General features: G+C 42.0%; 1 protein-coding gene across 15 annotated transcripts in view; it reads right to left on the bottom strand.

Annotated features, from left to right (window-relative positions):
- Positions 1–3,809: 3,809 nt before the first annotated feature.
- The window catches only part of DOCK10 (dedicator of cytokinesis 10), a 147,716-nt gene continuing 130,293 nt past the window's right edge, over positions 3,810–21,232 (bottom strand). For 11 of the 15 annotated variants that reach the window (XM_064666514.1, XM_064666515.1, XM_064666522.1 and 8 more), the window contains 10 exons: positions 19,998–20,104; positions 19,394–19,516; positions 18,351–18,464; positions 12,274–12,420; positions 11,587–11,797; positions 8,582–8,772; positions 7,800–7,900; positions 7,322–7,460; positions 5,310–5,385; positions 3,810–4,553 (listed from right to left, as the gene is read on the bottom strand). In XM_064666514.1, coding sequence (XP_064522584.1) covers positions 4,486–4,553; positions 5,310–5,385; positions 7,322–7,460; positions 7,800–7,900; positions 8,582–8,772; positions 11,587–11,797; positions 12,274–12,420; positions 18,351–18,464; positions 19,394–19,516; positions 19,998–20,104 — 1,277 coding nt within the window. In that variant the 3' untranslated portion in view covers positions 3,810–4,485. Of the gene's footprint in view, positions 4,554–5,309; positions 5,386–7,321; positions 7,461–7,799; positions 7,901–8,581; positions 8,773–11,586; positions 11,798–12,273; positions 12,421–12,443; positions 17,642–18,350; positions 18,465–19,393; positions 19,517–19,997; positions 20,105–21,232 lie in introns of those variants that run through there. The other 4 variants (XM_064666520.1, XM_064666512.1, XM_064666521.1 and 1 more) reach the window with 2 other exon arrangements.

Below are 21,232 nucleotides of genomic sequence, written 5' to 3'. Positions count from 1 at the left end.
TGCTCCAGCACATCTGATCTCTGGGAGGTCCTGACCCACTGTCCCTAACTCGGTGCTCACGTTTTGATCTCTCTCATGAGCCGTGTTCTGTGCGGTGCAGGCAGAGTGGCTGTTCCCATCACAGGGCTTACCTGGGAGCCGAAGCCAAGTGTGTGCTCTGCTGCACAGGAGCTGACTCCCTGCATCTTTGCAACCCAAAAAACCCACAGCAGATTTTCTCTCCGCTGTTGCACAGAGTGTGGTCACCAGAGAGGGAGCCCTGCCCCTTCTTGTCAGGATGTATGTACTTGGGGCCACTGCAAAAGCAAAAGAGTCACAAAGAAAAAACCAAAAAAACCCCCTGCCCATTCTGTGCTGTGGCTGCCAGACAGCCAAGGTGCAGGAAAGGAGCAGAAGGAGCAGGAAACCCATGTGGGGCCAAGAGGTCCATGCCAAGTGGTTCCTGCTCAAACAAAAGCAGAGGGGATGCAGTGATGGGGAAGCTGAAGGTTCTTCCTCGTCATGGTTACAGTTCTACATGGGCTTGGCCTTTTGGATTTATTTTATTTATCTCCATACAATTCTCTTAAATAAGAAACATTGTTTGTTTTTTTCTTTTCTTTTTCTACAGCTTTGAATGCTTTCCTCCAAATCCCATTTCTCTGTTCTCATTAAATATTTGATTTTAACATCCTAGGTTCATTTTAACTGCCTAGGTTCAAAGCTCACTTCATGGCTTTAATTTGCTTGTTGTAAATGTGTGGCCTTGATTATTTTTGTGATTATCTAAATATTATGAGAAAAATCTTTTGCATGCATACCAAACTTGTTAAAAATTGGTAAATGCATTCAAATCAATAGCAGATACTTTAAAGATATACTTTGTCTTGAAGATTCACCTTCCCATTACTTACAGCTGACATACTGAGTAGTCAGTTACCAGTTCAAAAAAATGTTCAAACTGAAGTAAAAGGTACTGCAGCCTGGAGTTTCTCAGCACATGTAGAACAACACTTTTCATGCTGAGAGCCAAAAAGCCCCATTTAAAGCTACGTATGGATGTAGTTTCACTTTTTCCCAGATCCAGGCCTGTGGATGGCCAGCACAGGGGCAGTGTGTCAGGATGGTACAGATCATCTCCCATTTCTCATTTGGACATTATACAAAAATAAAGTTTTAAAAAAAATTATTCCTGTTCAGATGAACACTATGTTGCCAATGTAACATCTCTCCAGTGAATGTTAAGATATAATTACCCTGCAAGGAATGATTCCTACTAAACATTTAATACATCTCCCTCTAATTGAAATTTAAGCCTTTGGTTGTGGTTGGGTGTCACTAAAGATGTGATTAAACATAAAATATGTATAACACTTAACTCCTTTTGGGGTGTTGAGAGACCTTCCACTAAGTAACAAACATGAATAATTTCTTTTGCACTCTGAAAAGTTTTTAAAGAAGCTCAATTTGAGTCTGACACGGGAAGATCTCCTTCCTCAGATGAAAGGGAATCTTTCACCAGCTCTGCCTGCAGCAGCAGGGGGATGAGCCTCCTCCAGCTGGAGGAATAAGTGTAAGTAAGAATAAACTGTAAAACAATTCATTGGAGAAACCCTCGCTCTGAGAACAGCTGACCATGATCTTGTGGCAGCCCTGGACAAAAGGAGTCTCAAAGGGGAGCTCTTGGCAGAAAAAAAAAAAAGGTGCAGACCTCGTGTAATCCTATGAGTTTGAAAAGCAGCAACTGTATGAAGAGCCTTTTCCTACAGTGCCATGGACAGGGTGGATGTGGGATTCAGTGCTTACACATCTGACTTCTGCAGTTTGTGTCACTGAATTTTATCGTGGTAAAGGGCCAAACCCTGTCTTTGTAATCATCCTACAGCCTGACATGCCTCCTGCATTTCTCTCATTCTCTCCCCTCAAACGCTGGGACCATCCATGGTTTGATGCTTTGTTTTCTCTCCCTGCTGCAGCCTTGTTTCAAAGCTAATGTTTTTGCTAATTGCTTTCACCCGACTAAGTTTAAAGTGTTTGAACACAGCAAGAGAGGAAGAGCCATCTGGAACAAGGACCCAGCTACACTCAAGCCTGAGCATCTCTTAACACCAGCAATAAGGTAACCCCAGAATATGGGCTGGATTTTCAAAACCCGGAAGGGCCTGTAGAGCTGGTTGCTTAAAATAAACCAAACTCAACAGCCCTTGGACTTACACATGAAACTCATTTCGTGTGCAAGCTATTGAGAAAATAATCCAGGGATTTCCTTACCTCTGCTTTACAGACCACAGTTTGGCTTCAGACCAGCCTGGCATCATCCTGCAACATTCCCTTGGTGCAAACCACGCTTTTGCAATCTAGTTATTCCCAAAGATGCCCAACAACAGATGTAGTTGCTCATTTCTCGTGAACGTTAATTAGAGACAGTCTGTCTCCAAATCACCTTGATGGCTTCTGAAGTACCCATCCATAAACACGAATCATCATAAACACATAATGAGTCCAGGGAGACCAACAAACCAAGGGACAAGAGGACTTGATGCCCACTTACCTCTCTGTGCAGTGCATTCCTGCCGTCACCACTGATTGCTGGTATATACAAACAAGCAGGTAACTTTATCTATCACTATATATATGGTACAAAGCAAGTTAAAATTTGGGCTAGAAATCATTCCTTTCAGTAGACTGCTGGTTTTGAAGAGTGCAGCGTCCAAAGAGCAGAGCTGGGCTTGTCCAGGTGAGGATGAGCAAGGAGCTCAGCTCCCTGTTCAGCCACATGGTTGATGCTGGTGTGCAGAGCACAGGTGAGAACTTGGGTTCTTACCAACTCCCAGGGGAGGGCTCAGGCTGTCTCTGCACTAATGCTGGAGCAGGGCCATCCCAATCCACAGGGTGCCTGTCCCAACCTCTCCCCTCCATCCCCCACCAGGCAAGGACACCATGTGGGTTTCAACCCTTAGCAAAGATTTCTTCTGTAAACCCCATATCTGCTGACAGTGGGACAGCAGCAAGTGCTGGAAGCACCAGCAAGCAGGCAGAGGCTGGATGATGGCACTTCTACCTTGCACAGAGATGGGGTGAATTCAGATGCCATCCTTGGCTTGGCCTGCAGGGCCAGGGTACAACTTGAGCTGAGATTCATCAGTTGCAAACTGGGGCTGTTATGGGAAGAGACAGGAGGGCAGAATGAGGAAATGCAGCAGAAAAATCCTCCTGATAACCCCAGGTAGAAAGACATAGCACAGACCTCTGCCCTGAACAAATACTCGTGAACCTGTGGAGGCCTCTGGGGAGTCCCCAGAGTTTCTCCAGGGAAAATGAGCTAAAGAGAAAAAAAAACAGATTAACAGAATCATGGGGACTGCGTGCATAGGAAAGAGGAATCCCAACACATAGGCACAATGAGCAGGGATCCCTGAAAGCAGGGATTTTCTATGAATGAACATGGAAGAGTGTGAGAAGACTGAGGTTAAAGGGAACTCCTAAGAGATGGCAGAACTGCTCCATCTCATCCCAACATGATGCAGAAACCAAAACAAACATCTCACTAGAGGCACACGGTTTCCCAAAGTGCTCTGAGAAAAATCTGGGACTACAAACTTCAGAGGAAAATCAGCGTTTTCTTGGCCTCAAGCAGGAGAACTACACCGAGGCCGTTTCCCAGGGTGGGCTCAGTCTGGGGCTGTGGAAAGAATGTGAAGCCATGTTCTGGAGATGGTCATAAGTGTCCCTATCAGCATGCACAACACAACAGACAGCAGGGATGCAGAAAGCATCCTGATCTCCACTGCTCTGGAGAGTACTGACATGGGAATCAACGAATGCAGAGATTTTCAAAGAAAAAATTTTATGGACGCTTTTATACACATACACAAATATTTTAATATAATGGTAACTGAAATGTTATCCATATTCTTAGTACTGTCATAATTAACTAAAAAGATATTTTTTAAATTTTGTAAAAATGACATATTTTACACATCTTCTATTTACAATTGCAATATACTTAAATGTTATAAAACATCCACTCTGACCTTTAAAATATATGTATACTAGGACTTAGTATTAGATATATTATAATTTATAGCAAACTTAGGGTTTGCTGAGTACCTATCTGTTCAGTGGGAATTCTGTAATCAGCCTGGCTTAATAAAGGCTGCTCAAAACCAAAAAGTGACAACAACATAAAAAAAGATAGGGAATGTGCAAATATTGGGGCAGGCAATAAAATAAAAAAAAAAATTCTCAAGCTCGCATTTTTAAAAATAACACCTTGAAGACTTCCAATAAATTAAAATCTTAACCCACAAATCCTTTTCCTGGTATTGTCCATGATCAACTTAATTTTCAGTACTATTAATCTAAAAGGAAAAAAAAAAACCCAAACAACAAAGAACAAACCCCAACCCTGCCACCCCAGATCTTCCTGAGGCCGTATGTTCCCCACGCCGCAGTCAAGCATCAGGATTTGCTGGAGTGGTTGCTGCTGGCACAGACGAGCTGACTCTATGGATGACTCGCGAATATGTGCGCTCCATCCCTTGATGTTTTGCTGAGTCCTCCTTGTATGCAATCTTTTCATAAAAAAGGAGGAAAAAAAAAGCAACTGTGAGAGAGATCTGAATAGCCCGGTGTCTGAAGTGCCCCTTGTCTAACCAAGGATTTCCCACTTTTTATTTATTACACAATGATGCCAAGGATCTGACAGAGGAAAAGGACTTTTGCCCAGTAAATGGAGGCTGCAGTGACAGGGATGACATTCTCTTTGTTAGGGGTAAAAATGGGACCAGACTGGAGTGACTGGCTTCTGCCAAGTGGGGTTCCCTGAACTGCTTTACTCTCACAACTCTCATACAAACACAACTGAGAAGTCATCTACATTTTGCAAACTCACATGCAGCATCAACAGTGGAAGAGAAACCTCTCCCCTTCACAAAGCTCCGGGCGTAACCTTATGCCATCAACCCCCAGCTATCCCTGGGCAGGGCTGTGGGTCAATATCACAGTTATTACTCAGGCAGACATGACCACTCAGCATCAGTGCCTGAGACAGCAGCGTGGGCAGCTTTTGCATTAGGAGGCTCTTGTTGAGCTGCCCCACTGGCCTCCCTAAAGTTCACAATAGGATCCTAAAGAACAGGCCTCTCGACACTGCTCATGGACAACACATCACACATATACAGTGGCACTCGTTTTTTTTTTTGTAACTCCCCGAGCAAGGGAGTCATTAGACGTGAAACTAAACAAACACACCCGGTAGAAAAACCAGCAAGTGAGGAAAGTACATGACATTAAAAGAAAAAAAATAGATGTAAGAAAAATGAACATACCACTTTTGGCTATAGTATTGAGGGAAATGTTAGACAGGGAAGAAGAGAAGCTGTATAAGCAAGGACCATGACAGAGCTGTCAGAAAAGAAAAACAGAACAAAACAAAAAAGAGAAAAACATATGGTGATGAAAGAGTCTCTGTCTGTAGGTGAGAAACAAAGCTCTCTTGAGTATGACAATGGGAAAGATGGCAAATAGTTCTGCTGTAAAGCACACAGCACAGTTGCAAGAGAGCCTCAAGCTTTCCAATTGCGAGATAAATATTTCAACCACAGTTTATAGCATGTGATTTCTCTGAGGCAATGCTCAGCTCAGAAGTAGGGAGTTCATGTGCTCACTGTAAGAGCAGTAGAGTTTTCCCAACAAGCCACGCTGCCACAAAAACTGGGCTGGCACTTCTAAGGCTTCCCCACAGGACTGCAAGTGGTTTTCAGTGTGGACTTTCAAATTCAGATGATTTTGGTAAAACAGATGACAATTTTGACTTTTGATGGATGAACTCTTAACTTTACACATTAGCATTGTTTTGTACAAGTAATTTTGTATCATATAGTATTTTCATTTAGTATTTTCATTTATGTGAAGAAAACTCAGAGCTCACTGATATAAATACAAGTATAAGCATTTAATAGAACTCCCCAAATGTTTTATGAATGCTGAAACTCATGGGCTGCTCATGCCTCGTTTGAGTTGAACATTCATCTTCCATTCTTGTGGTGAACAGTAGTTCACACGGGACATATGGTACTGCCTCTGCACACTGACTGGATGACCAAAATAACTTCCATGAGAGAGGCGTGAACATTGAGCAACAAATAACATCCTTAATACTTACACACTTAATATAGCAGTGATAAATATTAGTTATGATAAAATCACTGGAATGCTTGAAGTTCACAAATCTTTATACACCTAAACCAGAAGGGAGCACAACTCCCAGAACAGTAACCACCACTGAGCTCAACCCCCACCCTGGCACACACCAAACCTCCAAGAAATTATGAGCTTTACACCCAGTGAAAAACTTGCTCCATTCCACAGTAAGCACAACAATGGGTGAAAAATTCAGATCAATCCTTATTATCCTCATATGTGAAAATGAATAATACAGCATGGTATAATGGGGTGCCAATTAAGTGCCAATTAAGACACTTCTGTGAGATGCCATCACTGATACCAGTGGTTAAACCAAGTAACTCTACACATACAGTGCTTATGGATGCTGCAGGCACCTGGAAATGCAGCATAACTGCTAGAGAGGAACTATTTCTTAGATGCAATCTAAGGTGGCTACACATAAGTATGCAGACATATAATTAAGCAGGGTTTAATTTGTGCTTTAGTATGCAGGATCACTCAATATTTCATAAAAACAAAACAACATAATAAAAAAAAATCTGCCTAGACACAGCAGTACAATAGCTGCAAGTGTGCACTGGACTCCAGTTCAGAATTTTGGGATGCACTTTATATAAAGTAGCCATGTGTGCTCATCCTTCTGCAGCCACTAACAGCTGAAATACATGGCATCTATTTTGATAGTGCACTCAAATATAAAAAAAAAAAATTAAAAATTAACTTTCTTTGAAAGCTGAATATAAATAGAAACTATAAAGATACCTCCTCCAGTTATAAGCTACATCTCAAGAGCAATTTACTGTTTTAATTAAATACATCACAAGACAAAGCAAGCAAAGCATTAAACACTAGTTTAAACTGACTGTCTTTGTATGCCTCTCAACCTCAGTCAGCATTTAGCCCCATGAACATTCAACTTTTCAATATGTCGCAATACAGGCAGAAGACAGATCTTTGTTGATCAGATTCATTATACATAATATACTTGGATTTAAAAAAAGAGAGAGGGGAAGAAACAAACAAACAAAAGAGTAAACTGTTTTCGCAGTGACTGTTGCATTGTAGTATTTTGCTCTACAGCTTCCTTTGTCACTAGAAGACACAATCAGCCACCCTCGTTCAGCCCAACCAGTGCCAAAATAGATGATCTGACCTGTTCATTCATAACTACTGAGAGCTCGCTGAGCATGTCCTTATAATGAGACTTCATCTCTCCCTGATACTCAAATTGGTCCTCCTTAATAAGGCGCTCGTTGACATCAAGAGCATGTCCACATGCTTCAGCAAATTGCCTACAAGTACAAAAACACAAAAAACAACCATACAAATTTTATAATAATAAAAAACCTATCTATCTATATCTATATAGAGACAGTACCGTATCCTCTTCTCTCCCTTGCAAATTACACCTTGTTGGAAGTGAATTTCAGAACTCAGATTCAGAGGAACGTAGGCTCCAAGGATAGCCCAAAACTTAATGTTTTCTTAGGAATGATTTGTAAGATAGGGTAAATGCAGATGTAAATTAGGCTGGTTCAGTTCAGCCTAATTTTTTGTGACACATCTACTCATGCTATATAGAGCATACTATGTGCTATGCAGGGGCTGAAAAGCCTAAAATTAACGTTTACCTGAAGATTTCCTTCAGAAGCTTAACTTGATTATCAGGATATCTCTTAGCATTTGTCTCTTCAAGAAAAGCTCGAGCATAAGCCATTGGTCCAGCATTTACCTGGGGGAAAACACACAGCTTAGGTACAGGCAGCAAGCCATTCCATTGTCATTTCTCTTGTGTTCCAAGGCTTGGAGACTGTCCTCAGGCAACCAAGCCTGTGAGAAGAATATCACCTCACTCCTCTTGTAACCTGGATGGAAGCTGAAGAGTTTTGCTGAAGAAAAGGGAGTTGGTCAACCTCATACAAGCTGTAGATCCCTGCTGGCCTTTGTAAGTCCCCAGCTAGTTAACCACCTAGACAGCTACAGATTTGTTTGAAGACATTTTAATGAGGGTACCTGAAATACATGTACATCTCCCCAGTCCCAACTTTCCTAAATTGAAAATGACGCAGCCAATCTGAACAAAACTCTCATTAAAGAATCTGCAAGCTTGGCTGTGTGTTGGGCTGTATTCTCAAGTGACATATTATGGTCATTTTAGAAAGGTCTTAACATTTATTTAAAGAAGACTTGACTGAAGTAGTTATATTTGCACATATGTCCAGCAGTGATCTACACTAGTGGAAAGTTTTCCATTTCTTTATATTTTTAGAGTGGGATCCAACAGCACTGGAACACAAGATATGACCAAATATACAAAACAGACAAAACATATCTGAAGTTATAATAATCAGCATAAAATTTTAAGTAAAAGCATTGAAAAAAAAGGAGAAAAAAGAAGGCAAATTGTCATTACCTTGACACTGACACTTCCTTGGAGCTTGAGCTGCAGTCGGATCATGTCCACTTCTTCCATTGTGCAAAGCTGGTTGAGCTCTGAGACCTTTTTGGACATCTCATCAATTGCCACTTCGATAGGGTTCAGCTCTGTGCTGGTTTGGCTTATGACTTGAATACGCTTCTTCACGTAAGGAAACAAGTGGCTGGCTACTCAAAGGAAAGAAATATATCAGAGAATTCTCCCAACAAGAGAGCATTTAAGAAAGCAAAACAATGAAGTCAAAGGATTAACTTTTGACTTTGCCAAACTCTTCATCAATCCATAAAATGTAAGTTTTAAACAACAAATGAGTAGAAGTGACACAGCAGGTCCAAATTGAATTCTGATGTACATGGTGCTGGAAGAGCATTTCCTTTTGAATTCACTGATGTTTGCTACCAAGCTCTGTCACAAAGCAGGTGGCAAAAGGTTCTCACTGCTGAGACTGTAGAATCCACAAATTTCTTCTTCTGAGCTAAAGCACCAAATTATAAGCCCATACAGAACTTCAAACAGCTCAAAACATCCCATTAAACATGTTTCAAGTTAGAGGCAGGAGCCTCTAGTTTGGCCTAATTGGGTATCACTCACTGTGCTGGTGTTTGCTGGGATAGAGTTAATTTTCTTCACAGTAGCTGGTACTGGGATGTGTTTTGGATTTGTGTTGGAAATAGTGTTGATAACACAGGGATATTTTGGTCATTGCTGAGCAGGCCTTACACAGTGCCAAAGACTTTTTTGCTCCTCACATCGTTCCACCAGCGAGTGGAGTTGGGGTACACAAGGAACTGGGATGGGACACAGCCAGAACAGCTGACCCCACCTTACTAAAAGGATATTCCAGACCATATGGGATCATGTTCAGCATATGAAGCTGGAGGAAGGAAGAGGAAAGGAAAGAGGCATTTGGAGTGACAGCATTTGTCTTCCCAAGTCACTGTTACACGTGATGGAACCCGGGTGTCCTGGGGATGGCTGAACACCTGCCTGCCCACAGGAACTGTGAACGAATCCCTGGTTTTGCTTTGCTTGCGTGAACAGCTTTTCTTTACCTATTAAACAGTCTTTATCTCAACCCATGAGTTTTTTCACTTTTACATTTCTGATTCTCCCCCATCCCACCAGAGGACACTGAGTCAGCGGCTGCGTGGGCCGTACCTGCAGGCTGAGGTTAAACCATGACACTCACCCACAGATAAAACATCACCCTTAAAATAGTAAGGAGTTACCTTTGATATTAAACCTAAATACTTCTGCAAGAGCTGAGAGAGGAATTATTCATCTTTAAAATTCTTTACTTCCATTCAAAGCCTTTCAATGGATCTCAAAGTTTGGCACAGGTACCATTGTGGCACATTAAGTCTAATCTAAGCTAACACTCTGTCCTGGAAGGCCTCCCAAACTCCATGTATATCCTTCTCCAGTTAGCATCTGCTTTCAGTCAGCTCAGACCTAAATGAGCTCCAGTCTACAGGGTGGCTGTCTCATTGGAGAGCAGGAAACTCAGGACTTCCAGAGCTGGAAGCACAAGTCACAGCCAGGCATGGCAGAGAGCCTGTGAACCAAAGACCTCAGCCAGACTGCACTTGCCCTCTGCCCAGCAGGCTCTGGAGCAGAGATGCTGTGCAGGCTCTGTTCCAGCCACTCAAGCACAATTATATTGCACTGCTCCTCCATTCATACCAGTAAGCCTCACTTCTCAAACTAAAAGCACATAAGTTTGCTTAGGAAGCAAGTGAAAATAACATGATTTTATCAAACAGGAGTGGGAAAAAAAAAAAAGAAAAGACAAGGATGTTTCCTTTAGAGAGAAGCACTGAGGTGAGCCAGAGGGAAAAGCAGGAGAGAAGCAGAGGTCATCAAATTCCTGCTTAATGCCAAAGATGGAGCCAGGCTGAGAGCAGTAGGAGCTGATGACAGCATATAATAACCCAGGGAAAATAATCTGCTGGAAGAACAACCCTCTCTGTTTTTGCCAGACAGACCATAACAGCTGCACTTTCAAGTCAGTGAAACTACCTGTTTCAATATAGATCTCAAAACACCTACTGCTGCTCAAGCACTTAAAAAAACCACACACAAGCTATTCCTCCTTTCTTCTTCTTACAAGCAAAACTGTGTCATGTAACAAGACAGCTTCAGACACCAGTACCTCTTCCTTGACTTGCCAGAACAAAACTTTTAGGTGACTATGCCTGCACTGTGAGCAGCTTTTTTCACTTTGTCCTTTGGGGGAAGCAGATGCACTGAAATCAGTGGGGAACTGGATTTTCTGTTGCTTGGGAGCCTTTGCTGTGAACATCAGCCTCTCTGCCCACGGCTGCCCATGAGAACAACGCCTCCACCTCAGACAGTTTCTCCTACATCAAAATTCAGGCATGTCAAGTTTCAGTAGTAGTCTCAAGAAAGATGCTTCTTTAAAAAGAGATTTCAATCATGATAAGAAACTAAAAATATTCAGTTTAATATGACTCAGTAAGAGCAGGCATATCTAGTGCTCCTGACATTCCTGTCTTAAAACACTGATTGAAATCTTACCTCTCACTTAAAAAAAATTCTATATGATGTATCTTATTCCCATTTTGAACAAAAATTTCTATCTGCTAAGTTTAACTCTTCTTAGCAGAACTGCTACCCTACTTGTCTTTTCCTTTGACTTGTTTATTATTAAAAGAACAATAGCTCTGAGTGATAAGCTGCCTCCAGCAGAACCACTCCCAAATTACATCACTGCAAGAACAGTTAAGATGCCAATTATAAGGAAAAATAAGGCAGCTGATGACTCCACAAATGATAATAACTTTCCCTAGGACGGTCAGCAGGTCTGTAAGAAAGCACATTGCCAACACTGGAAAGATGACTTATCATCCTGTACCACATGCTGTGCCCACTGACTGCAGAACACCTGGCACTCGACATGCACTGCTGGGCTTAGCTGGGAAAGGTGTGATGGGAGGCAGGGAGCAGCCAAGCAGACGTACTTGTCAGGATCGTGCGCCTCTTGCACTGCTCCTCCACCCCCCCGTGCTTCTTCCCCGACAGCGTGAACGGCGTTTCGAACACAAAGCGGTTGATGTTGTGGTGCATTTCGAAGTCGGTCTTTCGATCTTCGGCTTCTTTCTCTTCAAAGAAAGGTGTGACGTACGTCACCTGGATGTAGGCATATTTTGGATCCAGGTCTTTAGGGTTGACCTGTGTAAAGGTGGCAAACATAATAATGTTCAGTGTGATGAGCTTCCAACGCATCCGTTACATTGCTGATGCTTTTATCTATCAAAGCTGTACTGATAAAAACTGAGACTTCCAAATGTAATATTCAGATCACAGACGAATACAAAGCTAGTTAACCAAGTGGCCCTGAAGAACAGTGAGACCTTTGAATACAGCCATTGACAAAAATGGATGAAAGCTAAATGAGACAGAAAAAAACCAGCTTCTGCATTGCAGCAAACATCTGGCTGCTCATCTGCTACTGACTGGGAAGCCCTGCTATAACCCTGCCATTTCCACATAGCACCTGCCATGCTGTAAGGTTATTTTGGTCATCAAGCTAGCTCACAGTACTTTACACATACATTCAGCTGACATTCATTCTAAACACAGCTCTCAAAATCTGAACCATCAATACTCAGTTCTCTCCCTCGTGCAAAACTGCATGTCTTTCATACCTTGTTGGAATCCTGGATGATCTTCACATTATCTATTCCAAACTTGTCTGCATAAAGTTTCATCAGCCTTTGAGAGATCTCAGACAAGCCTGTTAATTTGGGTTCTTTATAGATATACTCTTTACCTTCCTCTTCTTCAAAAAAACCCTGTTTGGAAAGAAACAGAAGGATACAGTGAACACAACAGGCAGGGCAAAGCTTAAACAAGGTGCTTACATGAGGAATCAAGGTTGCCTGTATACCCACCAGAGCATCCAGTAGGCCACTTCCAGCACCTAAATTAAAAGCTTACCTCTCTCCAGTCCTAGCAGACACATACCTAGATGTCTGCATTTTTACTGGTCTGCAGCCTCCAAAGTTACCCAGGAAATAACTCCTACACATTTATTCATGTAAGAGACCAAGCTGTTTAAAGAGTAAAGGGCTTTCTTGAGAATGCTGATGTGTGTATGATGACAAAACCCTCATGGAATAAAAGTGGACATTAAAAATTCTTTAAATTTGAATCATTTGGTTAAAAATTAACTATTTGAGAAGCACTGGAGTATAACAGCACATGAGTATAACAGCTCTCTGTTGGATGCTGAGCCCAGCTGGGGTGTGTGCAGCATGACACACGCAGCACATCCTGTCTGGGAGCCATGTGTGCAGGCAAAAGCTGGGCACTGCTGCCTGTGGCCATGGCATGGGGAGCAACTGGGAACTGGTCTGCATCTCCTCAGGACAGCTGAAGAGGAACTCTGGTGGCATCTTGAAAGGTCATATAGAATTGCAGCATTTTCAGAGACAATCAGTAAATGATTTACATTTGAAAAGAAAAAGAAAAGCAAAAAAGACACACAGACTGTGCTCCTTTGCAAAAAAAAAAAAGTTCAATCTTGTTAAGGTCATTACTTAATATACTGGATGGACTTGGCAGAGCTGTAATAAAAGGCTCAATTGATGTGCTGAACAAGAACCTATCAGGCTTCAGAAGAAATTTAAACAGCACTGCATCCCCTGCAGGTGAGACATTCAACTGCTACATGATGGACATGTACACCAACACCCTGGGAGAAGCTCTCCCAGCTGAGCAGAAAGCAGCAGGTGCCCCATTAACAAGGACTGGATTTATCCCAATGCCATGAGCTGCACCAGCCCTCCTCCTAGGATTTCATATGCTGCTGCTGAAATCTGGATGTGTACCACTGCAGCTGCACTCAAAGCCTCCTCCTTTCACCTTAATGCAAAGTGACCCGGACAAAAACACCCAAAGCTGCAGGGATAAGTGGAAAGGCAGATTGCATTAATGATGTCAGACCCAAGGCCCTTTAAACTTAACATGATGTGGCTTGGACAGCTACTTCTACAATATACCTAGGCAAACTGCCATCTGTTGAAAAACAGAGAAGGAGAAATTAATGAAGTCAAGACATACCTCCAAAATCTCTTTGGAAGGTACTCATGCAAAATCCAGCTGTTTCAACTTTGGCCACTAAAATTATTGACTAGGCAAATCTTCACAAAAATATACTGAATTAAAATAAAATAGCTGAAAATTTCAATGCTTGTTGAACCCCACCCTTAAACTTTATTTCAATAGGGATTAACAAATAAGTGTATCTGTGGCTTCTTCTCCAGGGAGGATAAGGGGCAATAAAAGGCCAGTGCCAAGAGCACTGTGGGCATTACTGGAAACCAATGACTAATTGCAACAGCAGCTCATCTGACAGTATCTTAATCAGTCTCACAGTGACCTTTTAACATTGCACAACTTTTAACAACATTATCAATTAAACTCCATAGGCATACAAAGAACTTCACAGGTAATTAGAGAACAAATCTCAAGCTCCAAAGCTGACACCCTATAAACATCTACTGAGCTGGGCAGGCAATTAACTTTCTATTGATTTCACTGAGAAAAGATCTGCAGGATCATAATCTGGTTTCTCATCTTGTTTCCACCCAAGCAAAACTGCTTTATGTGGGAAAACCTCATTAGTTCGATGCAACTATACTTAAACACTCTACTCAGGAACTGTTTCTGTCAAAAGACATCTGTTTTCTTTTAGCATTCAGTGTTTTCAACAAAAACCCTCATGTTTTCCAAATTAATCACATAGCAAGCTAGAATATAGTTTATGCTCTTAAACCCTGATTCAGTCTATGTTTGCATGCTGGAACACAATGTTTATATGTAAGTGCCAAATCTCTGTGCTGATGCTTCATGGCACACTAGGATGGTATCTGTGTTAATAGTTCTACTTAAAAAAAAATACCTGAAAACAAACAACTAACAGATTTAGTCTCATCTCTAATGGAAGAGACATCATTTAAGTACATATTCCCCACAGTATTTCGGCTGACAAGTGACAGGCAGAAGTTAATTGTGAGCTATAAATAATCACGTCTGCCATATGCTATATGTCTGGCAAAGACTATTGAAAGTAAGATTAAATACTTTTCAGAAGCCAAATATCCTCCAATTTCAGGATTTCAAAATATTAAGCAGCTAAGGTTACATTATCGATGCATATCCCTGGATTATTTTCACACTGGCTGGTTTTGCCCTACAAGGACAACGCAGCCTTTCAGATGAAAATTATTACAGCTGAAGGTAATGGAAGGGAGATGACCTCCTGGACAGTAGGTTATTGGTTTCCACTGTGCTCTGATTTCCAGTGAGGCAAGTTGTGACCCAGGGCTATCACTGTGGGAGCTCTGAAAAGGCTCTTCTTCCTCCCCACACACCCCTAGACACAGCCCTTGGTGCTCACAGTAAATTGGACTCTTCTCCGCCCTTTGCTGGAAGAACACACACCATTCCCAGAGCTGACATGCTGAGGAAAAGCCTTCTGCTTTACCTGCCAAGAATTAGCATCTAATGGATCCTTCCCTGTCTATATCAGCTGAGGGCCTCCTCCCACAGTAAGTGAGGATGTTGCCCTCCTTGGTAAGGGAAGCTACAGCTGTTCTATCACTTTTGGAAAAGGAGCACATCATCTGCTCTTCAGACATACACCTGCAGTTCAGCTTAACACTATGAAACTCTGCCCTCCCAACTTCTACAGTTTCTTGCACATACAGAACAAACGCTTAACCTAACACTGCTCTGAAAAACAAGTCTTGAGTGGCTTTGCTTATCAGCACAATAAATTCTCAGCTCTTCAGTATATTTAACAGATTTTTTTTGTTTGTTTTTAATTCAAGAAAGATACTGACTTTTCACTCATCTGTGAATAAAATCATATGTGCTGGCTAGTGTGGTCACTTGGGGGTGCAATGAGATGGTGTCACCAAAGGACCTTAACAGACTTCACAGCCTAAAACAGCAGCTGCCATGAGATCCAACTCTCTGAGCTGGCCAAAAAAGCTTGCTGGTGAAAACAGTCAACTGCATCCTCCCTGAGGACCACATTAATTCAAACCATCCTTGAGCAGGGTCCCTGCAGCAATAGCAATGCAGCAACCAAATACTGTCTCTGCCTTTGCATGAAGAATGGTTTTCAGGTACACCTGCAGGTCTTCTTTTTCAACTGAGAACCCCCAAAACTCTCCCTGCAAACAGTATTTATGTTATTCTCTTGTCCTTTAATCTGCTTCCTCTGCAGCTTTTGTTTCAGTTAAAGTACAGCAATGTTCCATTTTTCCAAAACATATGTATGTATATATTTAGTATTGATGCAATTGAAAAAAAATGTTTATTGCATAAATGTATATATTTAATAATATTTTTAATGTGAATGTTCTTACATATGTATCTACCCCTGGTTATTTTACAGAATAGTGTATGTGTATGACTGAAAAGGAATCTCATACCTGCACATACCTGCATACTGAGTTTACTTCTGTGACATCCCTTTTGTAGTGGCCTAAGCAAAGTGATTCATATTGCTTTACATCTGTTTAACTGTGTAATACTAGTAAAACCTGCACTATTAGCTTTTGGGAGAAAGTGTGCAAAGTCTGACAGAAGCAGAAAGAAAGGGAATTGCTTTTAGTGTTTTAAATGGATTGGGCACTGAGACTGATCTCAGCATGGAGGCCTGCAATACTCTTGGCAATAGAAGGACCAAAAGACCCCATACCTTCCCACCTGCACAGCCAAAATGGAAGCAAGTGGCACACAGGAAAAAGGGACTGATAGAAATACATACACAAAACCTTCCAAAGGGAAAAAATATGCAGGCACAACCAGTGTATGGGAACAGTCTGCTCCCTCTGTCGCTCCTTCCAGGTCAAGCTTCATCTGTAGCTCCCATGTGTGCCATGGTGCTTTGTGTACAGGTAAACCCTCCTTAACCACCTCTCTACACCCACTCCTGTTTATCTTGGTCAATGAGGCACAAGTAACACTGATAAGAATGATCTACCTTTAATTGCCACACACTTCTGTCACTATGTCTCTGCAAGGAGCCATACAGAGCAGTCCCACTTTCTGCCACATAACATCTCTCCTGCAAAGGGCGAGGAGAAAGTTGTGCTTGTTGTATTCAGAGCTCAGTGACCGGGGGCACCAGGGAACAGACGGAGCAACACGCAGCTGTGACAAAGTCATACGCTTTAGAGCACTAAAGCTGTTTAAATGAAGTTGCCCTTTGTGGCACTGGCAGCTGGAAAGTCATTGCACTGTAACAGAGATGTTAACCCAGTTCAGCAGAAGTGCTTCAGCTAAATTACCCCCTGGGAGAGCCACTGCCCCTGGGAAAGCCCTGGCAAGAAGCTGCAAGTAGGAGAGTCACGTTTTCCCCTGTGCTGCTCCCAATTTGGAGGAAGATCAGGTATAAGAGAAACTCTGCCCTTCCTAAGGTGCAGCTCACTTTCTCCTTGCAATTGGCAAGTTCAGCCTTGCTAATCTGTCTCAAGAGCCAGGAGCCACCACTTCCCTCTGACTCTCCATTTGCTTGCTCCTACAAGGGACCACCGGGATGGTGGCTGCAGCCTGCCCAGAGTGCTCCAGTTACCATTGCCATGGACCTCGGACTGACACAACAGCCTTCCTCTTTGGAGCTGTTGCACAGGCCAGGAAAGCAGGCTTGCATTCAAACAGCATTAATGCTACTCCAAGATTTTCAACAGAGAAAGAAGGAGTCCAATCCCACTCCCAGTGAAGGTGAGGGAAACTTCCACTGAGATGAGATGATGCAGCATTGGGCCCCACAGTGCACACACAACATGACAACAGATACAGCTTGGTAATTCAGCTAACTGAACAAACAAAAGTTAGTTTGCAGGATGCAACAATGAATGAAACAACATTATTTCATCTGCCATGAACCAAAGAATTGAGAGCACAGGAAAGTTAATGTTAAATAAGAGTACAGGGAAGGATGAAGGATGTGTGAGGAGAATTAAACAAAACATGCAAAAGAACTAGACTTACCACAGCCTTGAATAAGATCAAAAGGAGAAAAGAGCAAATTTCTGCATTAAAATCTAATTAGCAAACAGAATGATTCACATCAGTCTGTTGTTTACACACCTTATTATTTCAGAATACAGGAAATTGTATGCTTGCCAAAACCAGGACTTAAAGGAACATGCTGGATTTCTACACTGGTTGGTAGTGGAAGAAAGCACAAAATAATGCTTCAAGGGTGCTGAAGCACAGCAGAGGGAATAAAACTATTCTACAGTACATCGCACAGAAATAAGAGGTGGCCTGGAAGAAGAAGTCAGTCAGAGAGAAATACAATGAAACATCTACTACATAGTGCTCTGCTTTAAGCTCTATTAGAGGAGAGTGCCATATATAAAAGATGTCTTATCTGGTTTTGTTTATGTTTTGGTTTGAAAAATCCTGCCCTGCCTCAGTCTCAGTTTTGACTGATGAAGTCAAGAACTAAAGCTGACATACAAGTAACTCTGTTCTCCACTACACCACTAAATCCACAGCAGTGTTTTACACAGAAGCAACCGAGTGCTCTCTCTCCTGAGTAAAATCCTGCTGGGAAGTCTGACCCACAAGGCAGTTTCTACCCCTTCTACCAAGGGCTTGCCTGTTTTGGCTTCCCTGAAATATGCCAGGAAAAGAAGAACAGAAGAGCAGGGCTGAAACCTGGGAACCTGTGGGTACAAAAGAACACAAGCTGACTTACCTGCCCGTAAAATGCCACACGGTAATATCGCCCAAAGAGACGTTTCTCAGAGTTCACCACTTCTGCAACCTTCAGGTACGAGCGGTGGATGTCGTAGTACAGATCAGACAGCCTCTACACCAGGAAACAGCCAGAGGGAGGGAAGGTGAGAGCATATTTTGGAAAATGCCACTACAGCTCTGCACAACCATGGCTTGCCTTAACCAGGTTCCCAAATCTTTGCCAAGATGGCTGTACATGCTAAGGGAATAGTTTAACCTTGTTAGCAGCCACTAAAGATTCATTTCAAGGTTTCTGTCATCTTCTGACCAGTTTTGTGGCATTGGATGCCTTTGGGTACAGTGTCACACAGGAAGAGAACCATCCCACTACCAGGCAGTGGTACAGACCTACTGAGAGGTCAGAGAACCCAAGTGTCAGTCATGCAGGTGAGAGCAAGGTGCCAACAACTCCAGTCAGCTCCCAGTTCCATGGAAAGATGTGCTATCCACAATTACCACTAAGCTGCATTTTCCTAGGATAGAGAACCCAAATTTCACCTAAGTTAAAGTATGAGGACCTGTTTAGTCAGCATACACCTTATTGCTACCTACCACTTTGGCTTTCTTCAAATTTAAACCCAGAAAAATCAGTAAATGGGATGATGATCTGTTTATCCATTATGTACTGAAATTGCCAAGTCAATAAGAAATCAAGAAACTGAAACTGTGAAGAGATCAGGTAATTTATCAGCAGTTTCTAAACTTAAATACAGTGCAAATGTGCTCCTGGTTTAAAACCCATGTAAAAAAATCACATCCACTGGCTAAGACAAGAGGTTTGAATTTCTTTTTTTAATTTACTGTTATATTGATGCTGAAAAGAGAAAGGTAGGATACCAGAGTTTTTTATTTTCTCTCAGCACAAAGCATTAAAAGGAGAAATTACAGACAGGAAGAAAGAAAACATTCCTTTTAAAGAAAGCACTCTTTTTTCCCCTAAAAATTTTGATCTTTTCTGCTGCTTTAGGATAATTAAAAAACGCAAACCAAACACCAACTTACTTTAAAGTCTCTCTGCTTTTCAAAAACAGCAATGATAGGCTTGTTCACCTCAGCAATAAGCTCGTATCTCTCAGACTTCCACAGGTACTCAACACACAGCTCCAGCTGCTCCACAAGAATATTCTGCAATTTCACAAATACAAATAGTTCAATGACTTGACAGCTGGTGGCATTTAATTAACAGCAATGCCACCAAAGCACATAACCAATACTTCATTTTTATTCTGGAACTTCTATGTTAAGGTTTATTGCAATGACACGATGTTTAATCAGTTATTTCTGACCTAGCTTTCTGTAGCAAAAAACCCTGATATAACAGTAACATGAAAATACTTGAATACTTGACATCTCATGCAGAAGAATGGGTTTGCTTTGTGGGCTCTCCCCTGCTCTGCCTTCCATCTCTGGTACTTCATGTTCTTGTTAGCTAAACACCAGTCCTGGCTGCTTAATACAACAGCTGTGACATTTCACTCAAAAGCTCTGTACCTTTTAATACTGTGTGAGTACATTCACTGTAGTTTGTTGTAACATGCACAGGCATCTGCTAGAATTAACACTCTCTGTTAATAAGAACAGGTATATAAATGTTAACGTTGCTGACCTCATTATAGGGAGTATCTTGCATCCCAGAGTCTTCCTTCATAGCACCTTCTTCTTTAATGTTGGGGGTAATGCTCAGAAAAGCAGGCCATCCCATGGAAAATAAGCCTTGAAGGGCAAGTCATAACAAAGTCAGTTAATGACTGAATAACCAGATAATTCAAGAAGTTACTGGATGCCATTGAAACAGAGCTGATTTTATTTGACTAGATTAGTTACTTTTTTCCACAGCTCAAGTAATGAGAAGCACAAATGAAGCTGACTGAATTTATGACACTATTATACATTTTGTCAATGATATAAATCCACTTGTCCAGGCAAAGGGCAATGATAACATTTTTCTTGATGCAATGTTACTCCTCTCTTTGGCATTCTGGTTCCTGAGCTGTGCAGAGCTGGCAGTCCTTGCGAAGCTACACTTGTGTGTGCAAAGGAATTACCCTCCCAGGCTGAGGCAACACGATTTGTACTTGTGAAACCTACACTCTGGGACCTGCACAGTCCCCCAGGATCACCAAAGCCCATGGGGACATGGCTGTTCTGGACCACGCTGTGCCTTTGCTGGGCTCGAGCTGCTGGTAGCAGAGGTCATGTCCTGCCCAGGGCCAGCAGGGCTGTCACAGCCTGTCACAGCTGAGAAACTCCCTTTTAGAAAGCTCAGGCTGGTGGCAGAAGCTGCAGATGGGAAGGCTCACAAGGTATGAAACTGAGCTTACATTGAGCATTTGCTAAGCTAAGGCCTCAGTGAAATGGTTGCAAGAGAAACAACTTGCACAGGCACTGCATGTTACAGATCAGGGGAAGTCTGGCCAACTAGGATTTCACTACTGCTCTCGAACAGAGAAGGTAAATGTGCCAGTGGAGATGATGAACTCCTGGCACAGTTCATGTTCAATTAAAAAGTAGGAAAATGCTACTATGGCTCAATTAAAAAAGCTAACCCACACACACTGAGACAGGAGGCTACATCTCCTCTTTCAAGTTTTGGAAATGGTTTAATATGACCCAAGTTCTTCACTCCATCTGCTGTAATCTGTTATTCAGGCAAAGTATTTTACCACTACTGAACTACCTCAGAAATACTGCTCTTCACAGAAAGCTCCCCTCTAAAAGGATGTATTTTTTCATCTTGCCCACAGACAAGTCCAAGTGAAAAACTATGGTCTTTCCAAAACTAACAGTTTTCTCTTCCCCAGATATTTGCCCCTGACCCTAGAAATTGCTCATTGAGGAAAT

This window comes from Pseudopipra pipra, chromosome 10 (assembly GCF_036250125.1).
Source record: "Pseudopipra pipra isolate bDixPip1 chromosome 10, bDixPip1.hap1, whole genome shotgun sequence".
Lineage (NCBI taxonomy): Eukaryota > Metazoa > Chordata > Aves > Passeriformes > Pipridae > Pseudopipra > Pseudopipra pipra.
Note: the sequence above shows the minus strand (reverse complement) of the source record. Positions and strands in the feature narration are given on the sequence as shown.